This window comes from Muntiacus reevesi, chromosome 2 (assembly GCF_963930625.1).
Source record: "Muntiacus reevesi chromosome 2, mMunRee1.1, whole genome shotgun sequence".
NCBI lineage: Eukaryota > Metazoa > Chordata > Mammalia > Artiodactyla > Cervidae > Muntiacus > Muntiacus reevesi.
The window spans coordinates 140593928-140613906 of record NC_089250.1 but is presented as its reverse complement, the minus strand read 5'-3'; the positions used below and the strand labels follow the sequence as shown (position 1 = coordinate 140613906).

Below are 19979 nucleotides of genomic sequence, written 5' to 3'. Positions count from 1 at the left end.
GGAGGTGGGAGGGGTCATACCTGTTACAGCCTCTCTTGATCTCACTGTCCATCGCCATTAATAGGAGCCATTGCTGAGGATCTTCATGTCTGAAGGTGCAGCTCAGCTGAGCATCTTATATTTACCCAGTGGTGCCTGGTGCCAGCTTTACTAACAGTATCTCACTTGATGCTCACAACAACCTTGTGGGGAAGCTATTATAATTATTTATTCTCATGTGAAAGATGAGGAAACTGAGATTCAGAGAGGTTGTTTGTTTATGGTTACACAGGCACAACTTGGACAGTTTATCTCATTCAGTACCTCCACTCTTAGCCAGAGCATCTATATGATGACTTTTCTTAGTGTATATAAAATGAGATTTGCTATATGAAATATGTGTACAACTGGAGCCTGTCCTCAAGGCACTTGGAATCTGGTAGAACGGGAAGCTAAGGAAGGAAATGTGGGAACTGAAAAAAGCCTGGGTTTGGTTGTTCTGGCTCTGTCACTCGCTGGCTGTGTGACCCCAAACAAGTCATTCTCTTCTTGGAATCTAGTTTCTTCATCTATAAAATGGGAATGAGAAAAGTCAAGAATTATTGCATATGGACAATCCAATATTAATTGTAAAGCATTATAGAAAATACTTTTCTTCCCCACACCCCCAGCTTCACTTCCTTTACCCCCACCCTTGCACTTATGGGCTCAGTAAATATTTGTTAGGTAGATGCACAGACAAAATTTAGCTCCTGTGGTCTGGTTGATGTGGTCTGGTTGGGACTGTTTTTCCTAAAGGAATGCAGATAAAGGTAGGCATGTTTCAGGAGTGGGAGGAATAATTTCATGCAGGGATATGGCTGTTGGGAGCTGAGTGAGCTTCACAGGGCAGGGGCTTCTGGATGAAGACAGGGCAGAGTAGGAGAAAGACAGGGAACTCAGTGAAAATTAGAGTGACATGACTCTTCACTGAATGCTCCCTGAGGGCCAGGACCTGTCATACTGAGTGTTTAAATTAACACACCTACCTCATTTAGTTCTCGCCAACTCTGCAAGGTAGGTAATTTTCAAGATGAGGAAACTGAGGCTCAGCGAGGTCAAATGATTTGTTGAAGGTCACACAGCTATCAAATGGCCACAATAGGATTTGAACCCAGGATTCCTCTGGCTTAAAATTACATGTTTTTAATCAACCTACCTCCCCAGGTGAACAATACAACACAGGCAGGCTGGGAGTGCTTTCAGGAAGAATTCCTTATGTGGGAATCAGCCTGGGACTCCTTCCCTTTGAAGTCAGGAGGACTCCTGAGTGCTGAGCACTGAAGGGCTGGAAACCAGATGGAGACCAAAGCGGGCTAAGTAAGCCCGGGAGGAGTTTCTCGGCAGCCCTCTGACTTAGGAATCTCCCTTGCCCTGACCTCAGTTACTCTCTGGTTTGCAAATTGGTGTGTGCAGGGGTACCAGAGGCTTAGCAAGGGGTGCACTGTGCAGAGAATTTAGGGGAATGAATATCCAGATTCTAAAGCTTCCACACAAGATTCTGTATTAAAACTGCTGGAGGATGCCCTGGTCATGGTGGCCCCTCCCCAGTTTTACCAAAGAGAGCATCACTTGTCACTCATCCTGGGGTACAAAACCCTCTGAGCAGTAAAGGGAAAATGAGAAATGACTGGTCACAGAGCAGCCTTCTCTGATGATGAGTCAAGGTATCTTAGAAAAGGAGATGGCAGCTCACTCCAGTATTCTTGCCTGGAGAGTCCCATGGACACAGGAGCCTAGTAGGCTACCATCCAGGGGTCACAAAGAGTTGAATGTGACTAAAAACAGCAAGGCATCTTAGACCTGGCATTCTCCTATCTTTTCCTATCTGTATGAATTTCTGTTTAGGGGGATACATGGTGCTTAGTGGAATGTTTTGAATTCAAAACAACTTAAATAGAGTTAAGTTAATGACAGTGATTCTTTTAAGTATAACTGATATGGTTGCTGGACTTTCATTATTTCAAGATATGTGGATAAATCCCAAGATGAATATTTCCTTGTTTTCTTTCTGATGTAGCATGTGCTATTCAATAATATGGTTAAATCTATTTTACCAAATCACATTCTGAAGCATTTATTATAATTATAATCTTCATTGTATAAAATGTTCACTATTTTTTTTTTTACTTCTTGTGAACAAAATTTAAAATGTATTTAAACTCATGGGGGAAATTCTTTAATGTTAGGCTTACAATATACATAAGGATATGTGGCTTTTAAAAATTATTTTGGGGGACTTCCCTCTGGTCCAATGGCTAAGACTCCATGCTCCCAATGCAAGGGGCCTGGATTTGATACCTGGTCAGGGAATTAGGGCTTCCCTGGTGACTCAGAGGTTAAAACGTCTGCCTACAATGAGGGAGACCTGGGTTCAATCCCTGGGTCGGGAAGATCCCCTGGAGAAGGAAATGGCAACCCACTCCAGCATTCTTGCCTGGAGAATCCCATGGACGGAGGAGCCTGGTGGGCTACAGTCCACAGAGTCACAAAGAGTCCAACACAATTGAGTGACTTCACTTTCACTTTCAGGGAATTAGATCCCACATGCCCCAACTAAGACCTAACATTGTCAAAATAAATAAATAAATAAAATATTTGAAAAATTATTTTGGTTTATGTGGGCACAAAAGCTTGAACATCATTGTGCTACTTCCTTGGCTTGTTGAAGTCTTCCCAGGTCCTGTTAATATACTCCGTTGCCTTCCGCCCTCTTGCTTCCGTGCTCTCAGATGTGAGGCGTGCTCCTGACTACACTATGAATGCCATCATTGACAAGGATGTTTTTCCTTTGAGGAAAAGGTGGCAGTGTATTGTGGACTTGAGCTAAATCTTCAGGAAGGTGGGAGGGGCTCAGGACCCTCAGCTGGAAACCATCTTTGACTGATCCAACTTTGTTACACATTTCAACAAGGTGAAAATAAGTGTAAATTTAAAAATTTTAAGCAAATCGGTAGTTGTGCAAACCATCACCACAGTCCAGTTTTAGAACATTTCTACTACCTGGAAAAATTCCTTCATGGCAACTTATAGTCTGATCTCATCCACACCCCCAGCCACAAACAATCACTATTCTTTCTAGCTCTATAAACTTGCCTTTCTAGATGCTTCATATAAATGGAATCGTATAAGATGTAGTCTTCTGCATCTGGTTTCTTTCACTTAGCATGTTTTTTTTTAGTATCACGTATTGTAGCATGTGTCAAGACTTCTTTATTTTTTTTTAAAGTTTGTTCTTTTTAATTGCTAGATAGTTTTCCATCGTATAGATAGACCACATTTTGTTTATCCATTCAACAGTTGATAGACGTTTAGGTTGTGTTTAAGTTTGAGGCAATTATTAATAAGGTTTCTAGAGGCTGGCGGGCTGCAGCCCATGAGGTTGCAAAGAGTTGGGTACAACGGAGCGACTAGGCACAGCACATTAATAAGGCTGCTGTTAACATTTGAGCACAAGTCTTTATGTGGACCTATATTTTCATTTCCTTTGTGGAGATCTCTAGGAGTGAAATTGCTAGCTCTTGTGATAAATTTAACTTTGTAGGAAAATGCCAGAAACCTTCCATAGGGAGTATACCATTTTATATCCCTGCTGGCATTGAATGAGGGTTCCCAGTTCTCTGCACCATGAGCCTGAGTTTTAATCACTCTTTGTTACTTAAAGGCCTTCTCAGTTTTTCTTTTACTGTTTAGTGATAAGAATAGGCTGGCTCTTCCAACTCCTGAAGTTCCTGATTTTCCAGATTCTCTCCATTTCTTTTCATTCCCACTATGAATTGCTCGATTCTTTTTTTTTTAAATTCAACTTATTTAAACAACAACAAAATAAAAACAATAAAAATAATTTACCTATTTCTCCCATACCTACCCCACTCCCTGCCTCTGGCAACCATGTATGTATATATATACATATAAGCTTTCATGTGGAATATATATATTCTGCACGTAAAAGAGATCACGTGATCTCACGTGATGTTTGTCTTTGTCTGTCAGACTTATTTCACTTAGCCTAATGCCCTCAACATTCATCCATGTTGTTGCAGCTGGCAATATTTTGTTCTTTTTCATGGCTGACACTTAACGTTGTTTCCGTTTCCGTATCTTGGCTATTGTAAATAATGCTGCAGTGAATGTGGAGATACAGATATTGTTTCAAATCAGTGTTTTCATTTTCTTTATATAAGTACTCAGAAGTGGAACTGCTAGGTCACATAATAGTTCTATTTTTCATTTTGAGGGGAAACCACCATATTGTTTTCCAGAGTTTTTGTTGTTTAGTCACTAAGTCTTGTCCAATTCTTTTGCAACCCCATAGACTGTAGCCTGCCAGGCTCCTTTTTCAGTGAGATTTCCCAGGCAGGCATACTGGAGTGGGTTGGCATTTCTTTCTCCAGAGAATCTTCCCAACCCAGGGATTGAACCTGTGTCCTCAGAATTCAAAGGTGGGTTCTTTGCCACTGAGCCACCAGGGAAGCCTGTTTTCCATAGGAGCTGTACCAGTTTACATTCCCACCAACAGTGCACAAAAGTTTCTTTTTTTTTTTTTTAATATTTATTTATTTGGCTGTGCTGGGTCTTAGTTGCAGCATGTGGGATCTACTTCCCTGACCAGGGATCAAACCCAGGACCCCTGCACTGGGAGCTCAGAGTCTAAGCCACTGGACCACAGGGAAGTCCCCACAAAGATTTCTTTTTCTCCACATCTTTGCCAACACTTCCTTTTCTAGTGTTTTTGGTAACAGCCATTCTAACAGACGTGAGACAATATTTCACTCTGGTTTTGCATTTTCCTGACCTAGGCCTTTAATCTTCAGTGCAGTTGGCCTCAGCCCTGTGACTTTGAGGCACAGATTTATTATCTGTTGTTCTGTCTCTACCAGTCGTAACTTTTAGGCTCGGGGAGAAATTTGATTGGATGGACTATCTTTTCTAGAGTTTACTACTTAGCTTCCAATACCCTCTGGGCCACTAGTAAATTCATTCTTTGATCTCCAGCTTAAATTGGTATGCTTCTATTTTTCCTTCCCAGCTGTCTTTTGGGGAGACATTGCCTTAGATGAAGAGGACCTGAAGTTATTTCACATCGACAAAGCCCATGACTGGGTCAAGCAGTCAGTGGAAGACATGGGACATGGCACAGGTAAGTACGGGGTCCCCTCCACCCCCGCCGTGGAGGGAAGGGCTGGGGACTCGGACACGGGTAGATGTTGACCACAGATCATTGGTATCTGGCCTATTGGTCCAGGGCCCACCTGTCAGTGGAAAACCAGAGGGACCACACCTTCTCCATTGCAGGCTGGGAAGCTGAAATTTCCTGTCCTTTCAAGAAAGCCTCCATCTGCCTCTTTATCCAAAGGTTCAACCCTGAGCTCAGAGACTTGAACTCAACATGGGTTCTTAGGACTCGGCCTCGGGGTCTAGCGCTTCCCAAATGGAGGGGATTCCTGGAGAGGCTCCACGAGGGCAATGGTGCTGATGCTGGTGCTGATCAGTAGTTGGAAGCTGCTTGCGGGGGAGATGGCGAGGGAGCAGGGGTATTGTGTACTTGCTTGGCCGACAAACCAGGTGGAAATCCCCCCGGGCCAGGACACTGACAAGGCGAATACGCTGCGATGACACCTCTCCCACCCTCCTTCCGTGCCTTCACCTTGGGGTAAGTAGTAGTGAGACTGGTTTCCTGAGTTCTCCTCACCTCCCTGCCCACTGTACTCAGACGCCTCCCCTCTGTGGAATCTCCATTCTTAGAAAGAAGCCCAGGGTTCTGCGTTGTGGGAGATGATAGGCTGTGTGGCTGACAGTGACCAAGGCTCCTGTGTGTCAGATGCTACACTTTCTGTGCTGCCTGTGACCCCTCTACCCACCCTCCCTTCCTTTCTTTTGAGGCTTTAAAAAATTGTGGTAAGAACACTTAACGTGAGATCTATTGTCTTAACAAAATGTTCAATCTACAACACAGTACTGGAAACTGCAAGCACGATGTGATACAGCAGATCTCCAGAACATTCATCTTGCATAACTGATGATATTGCTACTGTATTATGATACTGCATACTTCCCTCTTTAGCACCTCTCATGGGTCTAATGCAGTGCTGGTAAGAGAAAGAGGAGTAACATGTGGCCTCCGCCTTCAAGGAGAGCTTTCTTGCCAGGCAGACAGAGTTTAGACCTGGACGAGCTCACTGACATCTCAAAGTTCAGTCTTCCTGTCTCTAAAATGAGGATGAAACCAGCACACCCGTCAATGGGGGTTCGGAGGATTTACTTCAAAAGGACTGGGCTAACCTGGTGCCTGGCACGTGGCATGTTCTCAGGCAATGACAGAGGTAATCACTAAGGCACCCAATCCAGCAGAATGAAACTGAAGTGTAGATAGATAAACTGTAATTCCTCAGGGCAAGTGTTACAACGAATCAAGAGCAGTGGGGCCAAGAAGGTCATCATGGGGATGGACACTCTTGCCTTGTGTCTTGAAGGATGAATAGGAGTTCCTTAGGTGAAGAATCAAGAAGAGACATTTCAGCCAGAGGAGAGGCTGTGTGCAGAGACAGGGAGTTTGAAAGGGGCTGACTTAGGGAACAGAGGAAGATGTGGGTCACTGGAGGGTGGCTCTTTGGGGAGCTATTGAAGATAGATGCACCTGGAGAAATTGGGGTAGATGATCAAGGTGCCTGTTGACAGGGTGGGTGGGAATGTGCCCAGAGTGGAGGCAACTCCCATAGTACCCGGTGTCTACGGCCCTGAAGAGCTGGGGCTTTCCTCTGAGGGCTGCAGGAGTCCTGCCTAATGTTTCTGAATGGAAATGTAATTCGCTCATCTGTGGCTGGGGGAGCTTGATGGAGTCCCCTCCATCACTGCTATCCACATCCCATCTGCTCCCCTGACCTTGCTGGGTTCCTGGCTGGATGTTTGGGTAGCCTTACCATGCTGCTCGCTGGTGGTGATGGTGGAAGAGGGGTTGTCAGGACCACCCCTTCCCCTCTGCTGATGAACTTGGTGGCATCCAAGAACATCCCCAAAGCCCCCCACCGCTGAGTGCATTGCACAGCTCAAAGATTCCGCTAGAACTAATTTACCAATTCTCCATTTCAGCATCTCCTGGCACCAAAGGCCCTGGAATCTGTATTCATTTGGGAGGGAAGGAGAATACATTGTATTCATATTTCTGGGTGTGGTCCGAGTTCACTCATTCACTCACTAACTCAATTATTAATTGAAACCTCTACTGAGTGTTCATTTTGTGCCAGGTCTAGTGCCGAATCCTGAGAAGGTATAGACTGAGGTGTCTCTTAAGGGTTCACCAGCTCGTGGAGGAAATAGATGCAAAATGAATGAAGAGTTAGAGGTAGAGGTCCCAGGAAGCACAGGGGGAGTAGGGACACTGAGAGGCACTGGTCCCATTGCTGGGAGCAGGAAGTCAGCAAGGCTTCCCAGAGGAGGGGGTCCTGGGAGGTGGACGGGATTCCCAGATTGGAGAAGGAGTCGGAGGGTTGAGAAGGACATTCCATACTGAGGGAGGGGCCATTCTTGGGGTGGGAAATGGGATGGCAACCTCCACTGAATTGGTGATAAGCTCCCTTCTTGTCCAAGGTCTGCTCCCTCTTTATGTGGTCGGGGGGGCAGTAGGACTGTGCTCAGCACAGTGGGGGGCAACTGCCATGGCTCATGGGGAGCATGAGCAGCTGCAAGGGCTAGGCCAAGCTCCACACAGGATGTAGGGTGGAGGGGAAGGCAAGACGGCAAAGGCTGTCAGGAGGTCAGAGGTCCTCATCGCCAGTGGCCGGGAGAAGGGAGGAATGAGCTTCTTTTGTGTCCGACTTTATGATTTTCACTTCTTTGGATTTGAAGAGATTTCTCCTGTATGATTTGAAAAGTCCATTTGAATTTTAAATGGGATTTTGGAATCCAAATTATTTCTCGCACTGTTATTTGCCTGGTGTGTAAGTCACATCATAATTGAACTCCAACCAAAGGAAGCATCTTTTCATAATTCTGTCATTCCAGCTCATCATATATGCCCCCCCATCCGTGCTCCCCACCAGATTCTTACTAGTGTCCTAGAGAAGTTGATCAGATTGTAAGTTTTGTGTGATTAATTTTTTTAAATTTTCTTCTTTGCTATATTGGGCTTCCCTGGTAGCTCAGCTCGTAAAGAATCCACCTGCAATGCAGGAGACCCTGGTTCAATTCCTGGGTCAGGAAGATCTGCTAGAGAAGGGAATGGCCACCCACTCCAGTATTTTTGGGCTTCCCTTGTGGCTCAGCTGGTAAAGAATCCACCTGCAATGCAGGAGACCTGGGTTTGATCCCTGGGTTGGGAAGATCCCCTGGAGAAGGGAATGGCTACCCACTCCAGTATTCTGGCCTGGAGAATTCCACAAACTGTATAGTCCACAGGGTTGCAAAGAGTTGGACACAACTGAGCAACTGTCACTCACTTCACTTTTGTTATATTATTTTAGTACTTAAAACTAGTGAACCTTGCTATGGCCCGGGTTCAATCCCTGGTTAGGGAACTGAGATCCCATGAGCTGTGCAACACAAACAAAAAATCAGTGAACTTCACATAGCTCAGACATGCAGTATGATGTACTTTTCTGTGTCCAGTCCACGTGGCCACCACCCAGACCAAAGGATGGAATATTTCCAGAACCCTGAGACTCCCTCTCATGCCCCCTTCCCCCCCCAGCACCCACCCCACGGCAGCCGTTTGTCTGACCTCTCCACACGGATGCATTTTAACGACATGAATGGACCCATGCAGTGTGTGTTTGTGTCTCCTCCTCCTCAGTTTTGTGACTGTGGAATTTCCCCCATGTTGTGTGTGAAGCTCTGGTTTGTCCTCTTTGGTTCTTGTGCTGTGTTCTCCTGCATGAAAATACCCTACTTTATTCATTATTCCATTGCGAGCCATTTGGACAGTTGACAGTTTAGGGATATGATAACTGAAACTACTACTCACAGTCTTGTGTCTACCTTTCTGTGGACATAAGCACTCATTTCTGTTTATGTACCCAGGAGTGGAATTCCTGGGTCACAGGGTATTTGTAAGTTATTAGGAGATGCAGGCAGATTTCCCAAGTGGTTACACCAATTTACAGCTGTGTGGGTACATGTTGATTTGGAAAGCAGGTGGAGGTGACCACGCAGGACCCAGGGAGACCTCTGGGTCTTGGTCTTTCCAGCTTGGGGACCCCACTCACACCTCCAGACCTGCACAGCAGCATCATCACGAATGCTCAGGGTGGCTCCTATCAGCAATCCTCCTGCTGTCCTTGGGGAACCTGCCATGGCACAGCATGGGGACCCAGGCTTGCAAATTTAAGTAAGAGACCTCAAAGAGAGGCTGGGCTGTGGCCAGCCACCATGCCAGCTGAATGACTAGCTGCCCGAGAGTTGCCTGTCTGGGAGGTTGCCTCAAGGATGTGCAGGGAAGGGAAGCCTAGCAGCCCTGCCTCTGACTCCTTCATGGTGCTCTCCTAAGGCTGCCATGGTGAGCCTCATGCTCTAAAAACCTGAGTATCTGTCTTCTCGTTCCTTCTCTGCTGTGAGCTGAGAGAAAACAGAGTCCACAAAGGTTTGACTTTGGATCCCCAGTACTTTTGTATCTAGGAGGTTGGAGACAAGAGAAGGAGGAGGTAGATGGAGACTGGCAGGCCCTGGATCATCTCCCACTGGCCTTAGGGGTGAAGAGCTCCCACAGGGCATTGCTCTCAGGAGTGTAGTCAAAGCACTGGTCACCATCACCAGCTTTGACCTCGGACTGTCTGGACTTGAATCCTTGAGCTGGGCCTCAGTATCTTCATCTGTTAAATGGGTAGAGTAATAATCCTTACCTTGGAGTGATGTTGTGAGGACCAAAGGAAAGAATACATGCAAAGTGTTGAGCACAGTGCCTGGCACATAAGAAATGCTCAATAAACATCAACTCTTCCTGTTCTTCCTCATTATTAGCAGTAGTATTTGTAGAAAGAACACTGACCTAGGTGGGTTCAAGGTTAAAGTAGAGGATGATGGACATTTGTTATGTGCAGGAGGGAACTTTGGGGGCTCGGGCATGAGGCCTTTGAAACATAAACCTTCCTGATATTTCCTCATTCCCAAGCTAGAGATATATAGTTTTTCTGGTGTGTTTTTATGCAAGGTTATTTTTATCTTGATTACTTTTCTCTGAGGGCCAATAGGACTTTGCATCTATCTAAAACAGTTATTTTATTTTCATAATGGGAATATTTTAAATTGTTTTTGCTGATTAAACTAATACCACTGGTTGTTAAAAAAAAAGTCCAATAGCTCAAAACTGTAAAAAGTATAAACTGAAAATCCCCTTTTATCCTGGCCCCAGGGGTCCCCCATCATGATTTGTTTGCTGGATCCCTTCCAGCCTTACTGCACTCAGATCATGTGCAGATATTTTTTAAACATAAAAGGAATTTCTCTTAACACCCTCTTGTGTAACCTGCATCTTTAACACCATACCATGGACATCTTTTAATGTGGTATTTTGAGGTTGATCACATTTCATGTACAACTCTGCTACCATTTATCGAATTAATCTATACAGATGGACCTGACGGCTGTTTTTCTCCTTTTCTGTAATTTTTTTTTTCTATTAGAGACATTGCTACTGTGAACAACACTGCATAGATCTTTAAACGTTAAAAAAAAAATTTTAAAGGAACCACACCTTTATCCGCTCTTTGTACTTTCAAATGTGTGAAAGGATGTATTCTTAGATATTGGTTATCTCATTTCCAAGTGTGGGTAATTACCCCTGGGTTTTTGGGAGGGTGGGGTGGGAACAGAGCTAAATCCCTGGAAGGGGATGGGATGCACTGTGGCCCCAGATACCTCCTTTCTCTGGTCTCTCCTATGAACTTGGAGCTGCTTTCCTGGTTGCTGAATGAAACAGTGTCCTTGTTCTAGAAATGACCTGGTCTGCCTCATTTTCTAGATGTGCCCTGTGTCCCAAATTCAGCCAGTTGCAGAGTCAGGACTAGAACCCAAGGCTTCCCATCTCCCAGGCTGTGTCCTCCGTGGTATCAACCTGTCTGCCATGTTGCCAGAAGGAAGGAATGCCAACCAACAGGGGTGCATGTAGCCATGCCTTTGCTGGCCGTGGGAAAGGAGCTAGAGTCTTTCTGGACCAGGAAGTGAGCCAAGACCTTATCCCTAGGTGAGTTTGAGAGCCCACTCAGTGTGCTGGGCTGGCCACAAAAATAGCCACTGAGGGCTCTGGGTCCCCAGAAGGGAGCCCCCTTGCTGGTCACTTAGGATCCTAGGCTATTGGTAATTGTTTCTGATCAGATCAGCCTCCCTGACTCCAGTTTCTGCTTCCCCATCCTGCTTCCAGGTGATCTTCCTGGACCTGACCTTGCAACCAATGTACTAGATTGAATAATGTTCTCCTAGATTTATGTCTATCCAAACCCCAGAATACAACCTTGTTTGAAAAGAGTCCTTGCAGATCTAAGATCTAGTTAATGATCTTGAGATCATCCTTGATTTGGGGGTCCCTGAGTCCAGTGACTAGGATCTTTATAAGAAGAGGAGAGGACACAGAAAGACACAGAGAGGAAGACCATGTGAAGAGCGATGTAGCTACAAGCCAAGGGACAGCATGGATTGCGGAGAGGTAGCTCAGCTGGTAAAGAATCCACCTGCAATGCAGGAGACCCCGGTTTGATTCCTGGGTTGGGAAAATGGATAGGTTACCCACTTCAGAATTCTTGGGCTTCCCTAGTGGCTCAGCTGGTAAATAATCTGCCTACAGTGTGGGAGACCTGGGTTTGATCCCCAGGTTGGGAAGATCCCCTGGAGAAGGGAACGGCTGCCCACTCCAGTATTCTGGCCTGGAGAATTCCATGGACTGTGTAGTCCATGGGTTCGCGAAGAGTCGGACATGACTGAGTGACTTCCACTTAATCACTTAATCACCATGAGCTAGGATGAGGAAGGAAGGTTTCTCCCCTAGAGCCTAGAGCAGAGGGAGCATAACCCTGCTGACCCCTTGATTTCGGACTGCTGTCCTTCGGAACTGGGAGAGAATAGATACCTGTTTGTAAGCCGCTGACTCTGTGGTAACTTGTCATGGCAGCCCGAGAAAACTGATGCACTGCTTTTTAAAACCCTTCCATGGCTCCCCATCCCTTATCAGAAACATTCCTTATCTGGTGCCACAGGTCCTCGATGCTTTATCCACAGCCCACACACTCATTCCCTTCCCTCTCTTCATCCTCCAGCGAAACACTATGGCATTGTGTCTGTACAGACCCCCAGTGTCCTTCCTTCCAGTCTTCTGTCCCAGCTATGCCCTCTGCTCCAAGTCCCCACACTACAGAAAAAGGAATGAAGGTCCAGACAACCAACAACTTACCCAGGGCCCTACGACTAGGGAGATTCATGACACCCTTTACTCAGCACGGATGCTGGTTTCAGAGGCCACCTGGGTTAACAGTGCTGTTAATATCAACCTGATTTTGTGCTTGAGACGGAGAGAGTACTGTTCTTCCCCGCTGCCCATTTTCAGACAGTCCCATTCCCCCCACCATGAGAAGCGGCAGCAGCTATGTGTGGGGGTAAGGAGGCAAGAGTGCATTCTTCAGGGAGAGAACGTCTTTCTGTGAGCATTTTATGTGCAGTGAGAAGAATGGGAGTTCTGGGCAGGCAAGGGCCAAGCTGTTCTATGAATGGGGCCCTTGAATTAACATTGCAGAGTTTCTTAAAGCTGCTAATCGGATTAGCTGTGTAGTGAAGGAAGTACTTAGCGGGACACACACACAGTCACACACGCAGGCACACACACATTCTCTCATCCTTTTACATCCTCTCTGATGTGGGGGTGCAGAGCCTGACACCCCATTTCTGAATCCTGGGATACCTCTCCCCCTAACCACAGAAGATGTGGAGAAAAGGCCTGTGTGCTTGACGTTTTGGGGACTTTCTGGTTGTTTGTTTCTGTCCTAAAACGTCCAGGAAGTGAAGTTGAACATTCTAATCTCTGCAAATGTTTAGAAACTTGGAGAGGAAATCTCATCTTGCAGTTCTCTCTATCCGGGTAATGGATCTGATTTCTTGCTCTTTGTAATGAAGACTCTGGAAGGGGAAATGGCTTTAATTACTTACTGGCTCTGATGGAAGGTGACGTTTCCCACCTTGTCTATTTTTGAGCCACTGGGCCACGTCCATCTCTTTTTAAGGAACCAACCTTACTCTTAACTCCTGCCATCTGTGTAGGACATCCACATAAGCCCAACAGTTTGGTTCAAACAGTTTGCTTGCAAACTGTTGTTCAAAATGGTTCAAAATAATAAATCAGCTGGAGAGAGTCCAAGACTTAAGTTGGGGTAACTAGGCCTTATCACTCACAGATGGACCCTGCAGAGGGTCCTTGAGTTCCTTCTCCTACTTTGTCTGTGACTCATAGGGGTATGTGCTACCATCACCTGGTCTCAGAGTCTCCTCTGAATAGAGGATCTCATGAAACCACATCCTGACTTCTTTCAAGCCAGTTTGAACTCTGTATTTGAGCTCTGTGCTTCAAGCTGGAGAAAAGAGAGGAAGCAGAGGCCATTGAGCATTGAGGGGCTAAATTTAGGCACAAAAGGCTAAAGCGTACCCATGAGAGACCCACACATACCACATGGGTTCCTGGGTCCTGCCTTCCAAGGGACCCAACATGTCGCTGTTCCTGGACACATTTTTAGCCGTGAGGCCCTTGAGAGAACTTGTGAGTGGGGGTTGCTTTGAGCAGCCCCATCAATAGGCTGTGGTTTTTCTGACTGTCCTCCCATGGAGACATTTCCCACACTGGGTAGACATGGCTTCAGCTTTTCATTAATCTTTATTGGTGGTGGGCAAGCTACTAACTGACCAGCATCCAGGAAAGAAGTGGGGGCAGTGGTGGCTCCTTGCAACATCCTGTAGATGGGACAGTGTCCTGAGCTTATGGATGAATGGCAGGTTAGGCTTGCTGAGATGGAGACAGTTGGGTTCAAAACTGTCTTCTGTCACATCAGAAAACATCATCTGGGTGAGATGTGGTGGTCACTCTTGCTGGGGTCACTGGCTTAGAGGAACAAGAAGCTGTCGGGAGCAATCTTACTCATCCTTTCTGCTGTCTCCTCCAGAGCTTGGGAACAAGGTCTTGGGGACTTCTTTTTCCCTCCTTATATTGGACTTGATATTTTGTGCTTCACAAATCCCTCTGAGAGTCTGATGAGTATTTTCAGCACTTCTTTGAGAGAAAGGTACAACACAGTTTTGCTTGCAATTTTAAGAAGTTTACTCTGTGAATTCCAAGTTATGAAACTCAGGTCCATGGTCCCCCTTTCCTGTCTGTTTCAGAGATGTTCTCACATGGACATCCTGGATCCTAGAGCTGCAGGATAGAAAGGCATGGATGCTGGTGTCAAGCGGGCTTCCCTGGCTCTGTACTGATAACGTGGGAGTTAGGGGATTCCTTCCTTATTTGGAAAGTGGAATTGCGGGGGGAATGGGAAAGTGTGGGAGGTAAAGCACCCATCCTGGAGTCTGAGGAATGGTAGGTGCTCAAGAAATAATACCCATAATGACTGTCTGTATGCTGGCTCCTGCCTTCTCATCTCCCAGCCCACCTCTGTGTCCCAGACTCCACACTACCTAGATGCCTGGAAGTCGTTTCCTTTGCAGTACCCTGCCTGCATCCCGCTGGGGTTTCTGGAGCCGAGCCTGTACCAGTGTCATCTGATCAGATCCTTGGATTTAGATCCCACCAGCCATGGGGAATCTCTATCAGTCCCCAACATAAAGCCTTCCGTAGTCCACCTGAGTCAAACTCTAGGTCATGAAGTTGGCCAAAGATCTGAGAATGAATTAGATGCTGGTTCTTCTTTGATGGCAACAACCAGAAGAATAACTACTGTTTGTTGTGTGCTAATTGTGTCTTGTTGTTTTGTCGCTTAGTCGTGTCCGACTATTTGTGACCCCATGGAGGTAACCTGCCAGGCTCCTCTGTCCACAGGATTTTCCAGGCAAGAACACTGGAGTAGGCAGCTATTTCCTTCTCCAAATAGTGTCTTAAATGATCTCATTTAATCATCATACAACAGCTCTGTGAGGCAGATATTATTGATACCTACAGATATATAAGCTAATGTTCAGAGAAGTGTGTAACCTTTCTTTGATCACACAACTAACTATTGGCAGAGCCAAGATTAGGACCTAACTCTGTCTAATGTCAAAGGCTGCTTTTAGCCTCTACACTACATTGCTTCTAGAAATAGCTGCTGGCTTCACCACTAACCCTGTTGCCTTGAGCTGTGAAGGCTTGGTTTCCCCACCACTACCTTTGAGAGGTGGTGATAGAAGACAAAGGCGAGTTCCAGGCACTTAATGGAGCTGCTCTATGGTCCTGCCCACTGTCATCTCAGGTTGCTGTGTTCAAGTTCAGTGTGTGCCTTGCTTTGCCCACCAAATTGTCAACAGCTGTGACTTCTTTTGTTTGGTCTTGGCGCTCTCTCTTTAGTTCCAGCATCAGCCTGGACACAGGGACGGCAGCAGACAAACCCTTGTTAGTTGAAGATGGAGCCTCAGGATTGCATGGTGGCCTCCTTGCTCCTCTGCTCCCCCAGGCCACTTGGGGTTAGGACTGTTCATTTGAATGTGGGTGTCTGGCATGGGAACCAGCAATGAAGAAAGGTGCCTGCTCAGGGGTGGTGCTCTCGGGCTGGGCAAGCCCAGATCACCTTGCAAGAGTGTCTGAAGAGGGCATCCTTTGGCCACATGGTCAATAGCTTAACTTTACTGAGCCCTTCGTACAGAGCCCTAGGTGTGGTCCTTGGGTCTTTTCCAAGCCAGAGACGAAGTGCCAGCCTTTCTTCCCACTCCTCCAGAGCTCCTCTCAGCTGTTTTCTTTGCAGATCTGAGCTCACCCCTCCCCTTCCAGAGAGAATTTGCCTTGGTTCCTACAGTCTAGAACTTGATCTTTATAGCTGCACTGTGACTTTGGCATGTCTTAACACTCCCTTGTATCTGCCCATAGCTCTGCTGAATGCTGTCTTCTTGGTAAGAGTCCTTTTCCCTCTCTCTCCCTCCACTCCCTCTCTTCCTCCTTTAAGGACCAGATGCTAATTGGGAACGTCTTCTGTGCTCAGCACCAAGGGTACAGCTGTATCCACTTTTTCTTCCGCCATTAAGGAGATGGAATTTTAATAATGGACGTGATAATGGTCCTGCTTTGGCAGTACTGCAGGAATGGGGCAGGCTGAGGTGGGGGAGGACCTGGGACCAAAAGACCCCATGGGTTTAGGGGCCCTACAGACTTCCGAGAGGAGGTGAGGTCCAGTGGGCAGAGCTCACACCTGGAGAGAAGGCCCAGGGTGACAGCTGTCATCAGGCAGAAGTTGGTACTGGGTGTCCAGCCTGGGACCCAGGACCTGATGGAAGGCAGGAATGTTCGTGCACAGACAGAGAGCCAGGCAGACAGCATCAGAGAGGCCTGTAATAGAACTCACAGAGGGTTCCAGTGCCATGCTGGGAGCTGGGAAGAAAAGGCCAGGACCCTCGTTCTTCCGCAAAGTGGGTACTAAGGAGGACAAGAAGCCAGAGCTTTGGCCTGAGGGAATAAGACGGGGACGAGGGTCAGAAATTAAGCAGAATTCCTTAGATCAAAATTGGAGCCAAAGGTGATGTGCCGCTGTGACCCTCGAGTGTGGAGCCCAAACTCCCTAAATCCCCCTGCCTGAGGATAGGGCTGGCTCCACGTGCAGTCAGCAACTGGAGAGGAGGACTGGGGTGAGGAACCAGGCGAGGCCTGGCAGTTATTCCTCCCATAAAGTTTTCAATTTAGTGAGATGATTTGAGATGAAAAAGAGGCATCTGATAAAGTGCACATCTGCTCTTTGGGAAGGAAAAAAGAATGCAACATAAGGATTCTATCATCTCTCTCCCTGAGGCCTCGTTCAGAGGCTGACTTATACCTTGGATTGAAGCCAGAGTTCTCTGTGAATTTGAAGTGTTGGGAAAAGTTAATTCACCTTTGGATTGATTTTTATTATGACTGCGTTTGTCAGAATTTGGAGAAACTGGACTGGAAGGCTACTTGGAGTCACAACAGGGTGCAGAACCAGATGGGGGAGGGGCAGGGACCTCCCTTGGGCATCTATGCAGGGAGCGGTTATCCCAGCCCTGCCACACCCACCCCTGCCAACAGAGGACCTTGAATCTGGGATCCCGAGTCAAAACTGAGAGATATAGCTTGAGAAACAAGGATAAATAAGAGTTTACTGCCTGACCTTCTAGGCAAGGTCCTTTCAGTTTAGAGATACAGAATCCCACTCGATATAGCTTGATAGAAGAGTTTATTTAGGAATATATTTTCTTGGCCATTTAAGGACAGAAGCAGAAGAGCTGGCCTCTGGGGACTCGTCTAGAGACGAGAGAGAAAAGACGGCTGGCTTCTCTCAGGGGCCACAGAGAATCTCCTTCCTGCTTTTTCTCTCCTCCTTGCACCTGACCATCATGGCCACCATGCCCACGTCTGCATCATGATCCCCCTGCTTGCGTGTTCCCCACTGAATGCCTGCAGTACCCATCTATGTCGGGGTGCTGGGGAAGCCCTCAGAGTGGAAGAGATCACCAAAAGAAGGAGTAAGAAGTGAACTGATCAGTGCCCCGGGGAGGCAGGAGGGAGAAGCAAAGTGATGAAAGAAGCAGGTGGTGGGTCTGCTTCTGTGGCTTCAGAGAGGAGTGAAGGCTGGAGCCGCCTCTGGTCAGTGGAGGGGACGGATGAGTGAACTGACCCCTGGCGTGTGGGGATGTGGGAGGAGCGCCCTCTGGACTTAACTTGGTCTTGGGGTCAAGCCTATTAATGTCACACCCTCTTTGCCATTTATATTATTTTCATGGGAAAAAACGAGTTCTCATCGGTCATCTTAATACTGGAATTCGGGAACACAGCCTCATGAGAGCTGGGGATGGCTAGTCTCAGGTGAGGATCTAGCCTTTGCCACTCATTTTTGGTCAACAGAAAGATTGTGCCTCACCTGTCCAAGCATCACTCTTTGCTTCCTCTTAATATGATTCTATTTTCATGCTCTGTTAACTGTGTATGGTTTTTTTTAATTTATTGCATAGAAATCTGTTTTCTGTTCTTCATTTAAATAGTAGGTGATCCCTAAAGCAAAATGAAATGAAATAAATCTAATCTAAGGTTTTTTATTTACGCAGCTCTCTGATTGATTGTTCTAGCCTCAGTGGCCTCAATAAAAACAATATTCCCCGCCCTGACCTAAGAGCACACTGTAGTGAATCCTTTTTGACAAAATAAAGGATGCGTTTATCTAATAATTAACCACCCTTAAAATTTTTTAGCATAGCATTTTTAGTTTTCTTGCACCCTTGCTTTTATTTTTCTTGGCCTCTTTTGGATGTGTACATTTTGTTACAGCTGAAACTGACCTTTGTTTCAAATGCATTTACTACTCAAATATTTTCTTGTTGGGCATGATAATGAACTAAATTGTTTTCAAGCAAAACCAGTGCCACACTCCTTCAGTTATCCATTGCATGGCAGACCTTGACATGTCAGTTCGCCTCATGGGACCTCCTTGTCTGTAGAATGGAGGGTTGGACTTTAAGCTTCCTGAGGGCCAAGAATGATTCTCTCAGTTCTTTTGACAAAATAATCCATGAATGTATGCGGACTCAATGATGGTGTCAGCAGTGTTCATGGTTGATCAGTTATCTGTATGTCTTCAGCTCCTCATGGGATGCCTCATGGGACTTTAGAATGGTCTGCTCAAATTGCATCTAACACGAGACCTTCTAGAGACCCTCCAATGGGCTCCCACAGGTGTTGACAGCAATGTGACTGTGGCCCCACTTTGCCAGTGGAATCTCATCCTGCATTCAGGTCGACTTATTTCTCTTTGGTATCCTTTACTGACCCTGTTTGCTCACAAACGGTGAGAGAAAAGCACCTCCTGACCTGGACACTGAGCCTCTGAACTTTATCAGTCCCCATCCTGCTCCTTGCCTGTGCTTCAGAGATTCTCCATGACTCACCTGCATCCCTGGACCTTGCTGCCGTGGCCCGAGGAATTCCCATCTTCCCTGACACGGGCACCTCCTAGAGGCATTCCCATTTGCTCTGCAGCCCAGAGGTCTTAAGCGGTCAACCCACCAGCCAAATCTGGTCTGCAGATGTGTTTTGTTTGTTTTGTAGAGCTTACATTTTTTAAAAATTTACTGCCAAAATTTAAAAATCAAATTTCTCATAAAAACCCAGAACTCTGGCTTCTCTTGAAAAGTTGGAAGTTCTGGCCCCACTGGTCCAGCAGTCCCACATGGCAACAACCAAAGGGGTTGCGTAACAATGGATTGGACTGTGGCGGAGCAGGTGCTCTGCGGTTGCCACAGACCTCACTGCTCCCCAAGCATCTTTCACACCCTGCTGTATTACTTGCCTTGGCTCCTAACTCTGGGCATTGGAGTTGGCACTTTGGGCCAGTGGGTAAGGGTCAACATCCTTGGGCCCTAATTCAAGTCCCATGACAACAGCCAGGGCTGCGCCTCTCTGCTCCATCAAGGGAGGAGGTCCTAAGCGTTAACTATTGCCTGATAGTCTGGAAGACCAACCTTTTCCTGGAGTCTCTTTTCTTCCTTTCTTTGAACTTTCAATCAAAGTCCTCATCCTAGTCCTCATCCCATCCCCTCTTTACCCCACAGCACAGCATGCCATATTCCAGGCTCTGGTTGGCATTAGGGTGCCAACAGGATCGTGTCCTGCAACAGGTGGTTTATGGCTCAGCATGTGCTGCTTGGCATCAGAACACATTCTTTCTGGCCCAGGGAATCAGAGGAATGGGACCATTAGGTAATAATCTTTCTGAAACAAAGGGTTCATTCCACATCACTGACATACACCACCACCCAGAAAAAGACTAGTCACTCTAATCTCTATTCACTTAGGTTATCTCTTAAAG

At 46.5% G+C, this 19979-nt stretch overlaps 1 protein-coding gene across 1 annotated transcript in view; it reads left to right on the top strand.

Moving 5' to 3' along the window:
- The window catches only part of TLL2 (tolloid like 2), a 134475-nt gene that overhangs the window by 29706 nt on the left and 84790 nt on the right, over positions 1-19979 (top strand). The window contains exon 2 of the mRNA XM_065920056.1: positions 5048-5158. Within this exon, the coding sequence (XP_065776128.1) occupies positions 5048-5158 (111 nt within the window). The remainder of the gene's footprint in view (positions 1-5047; positions 5159-19979) is intronic.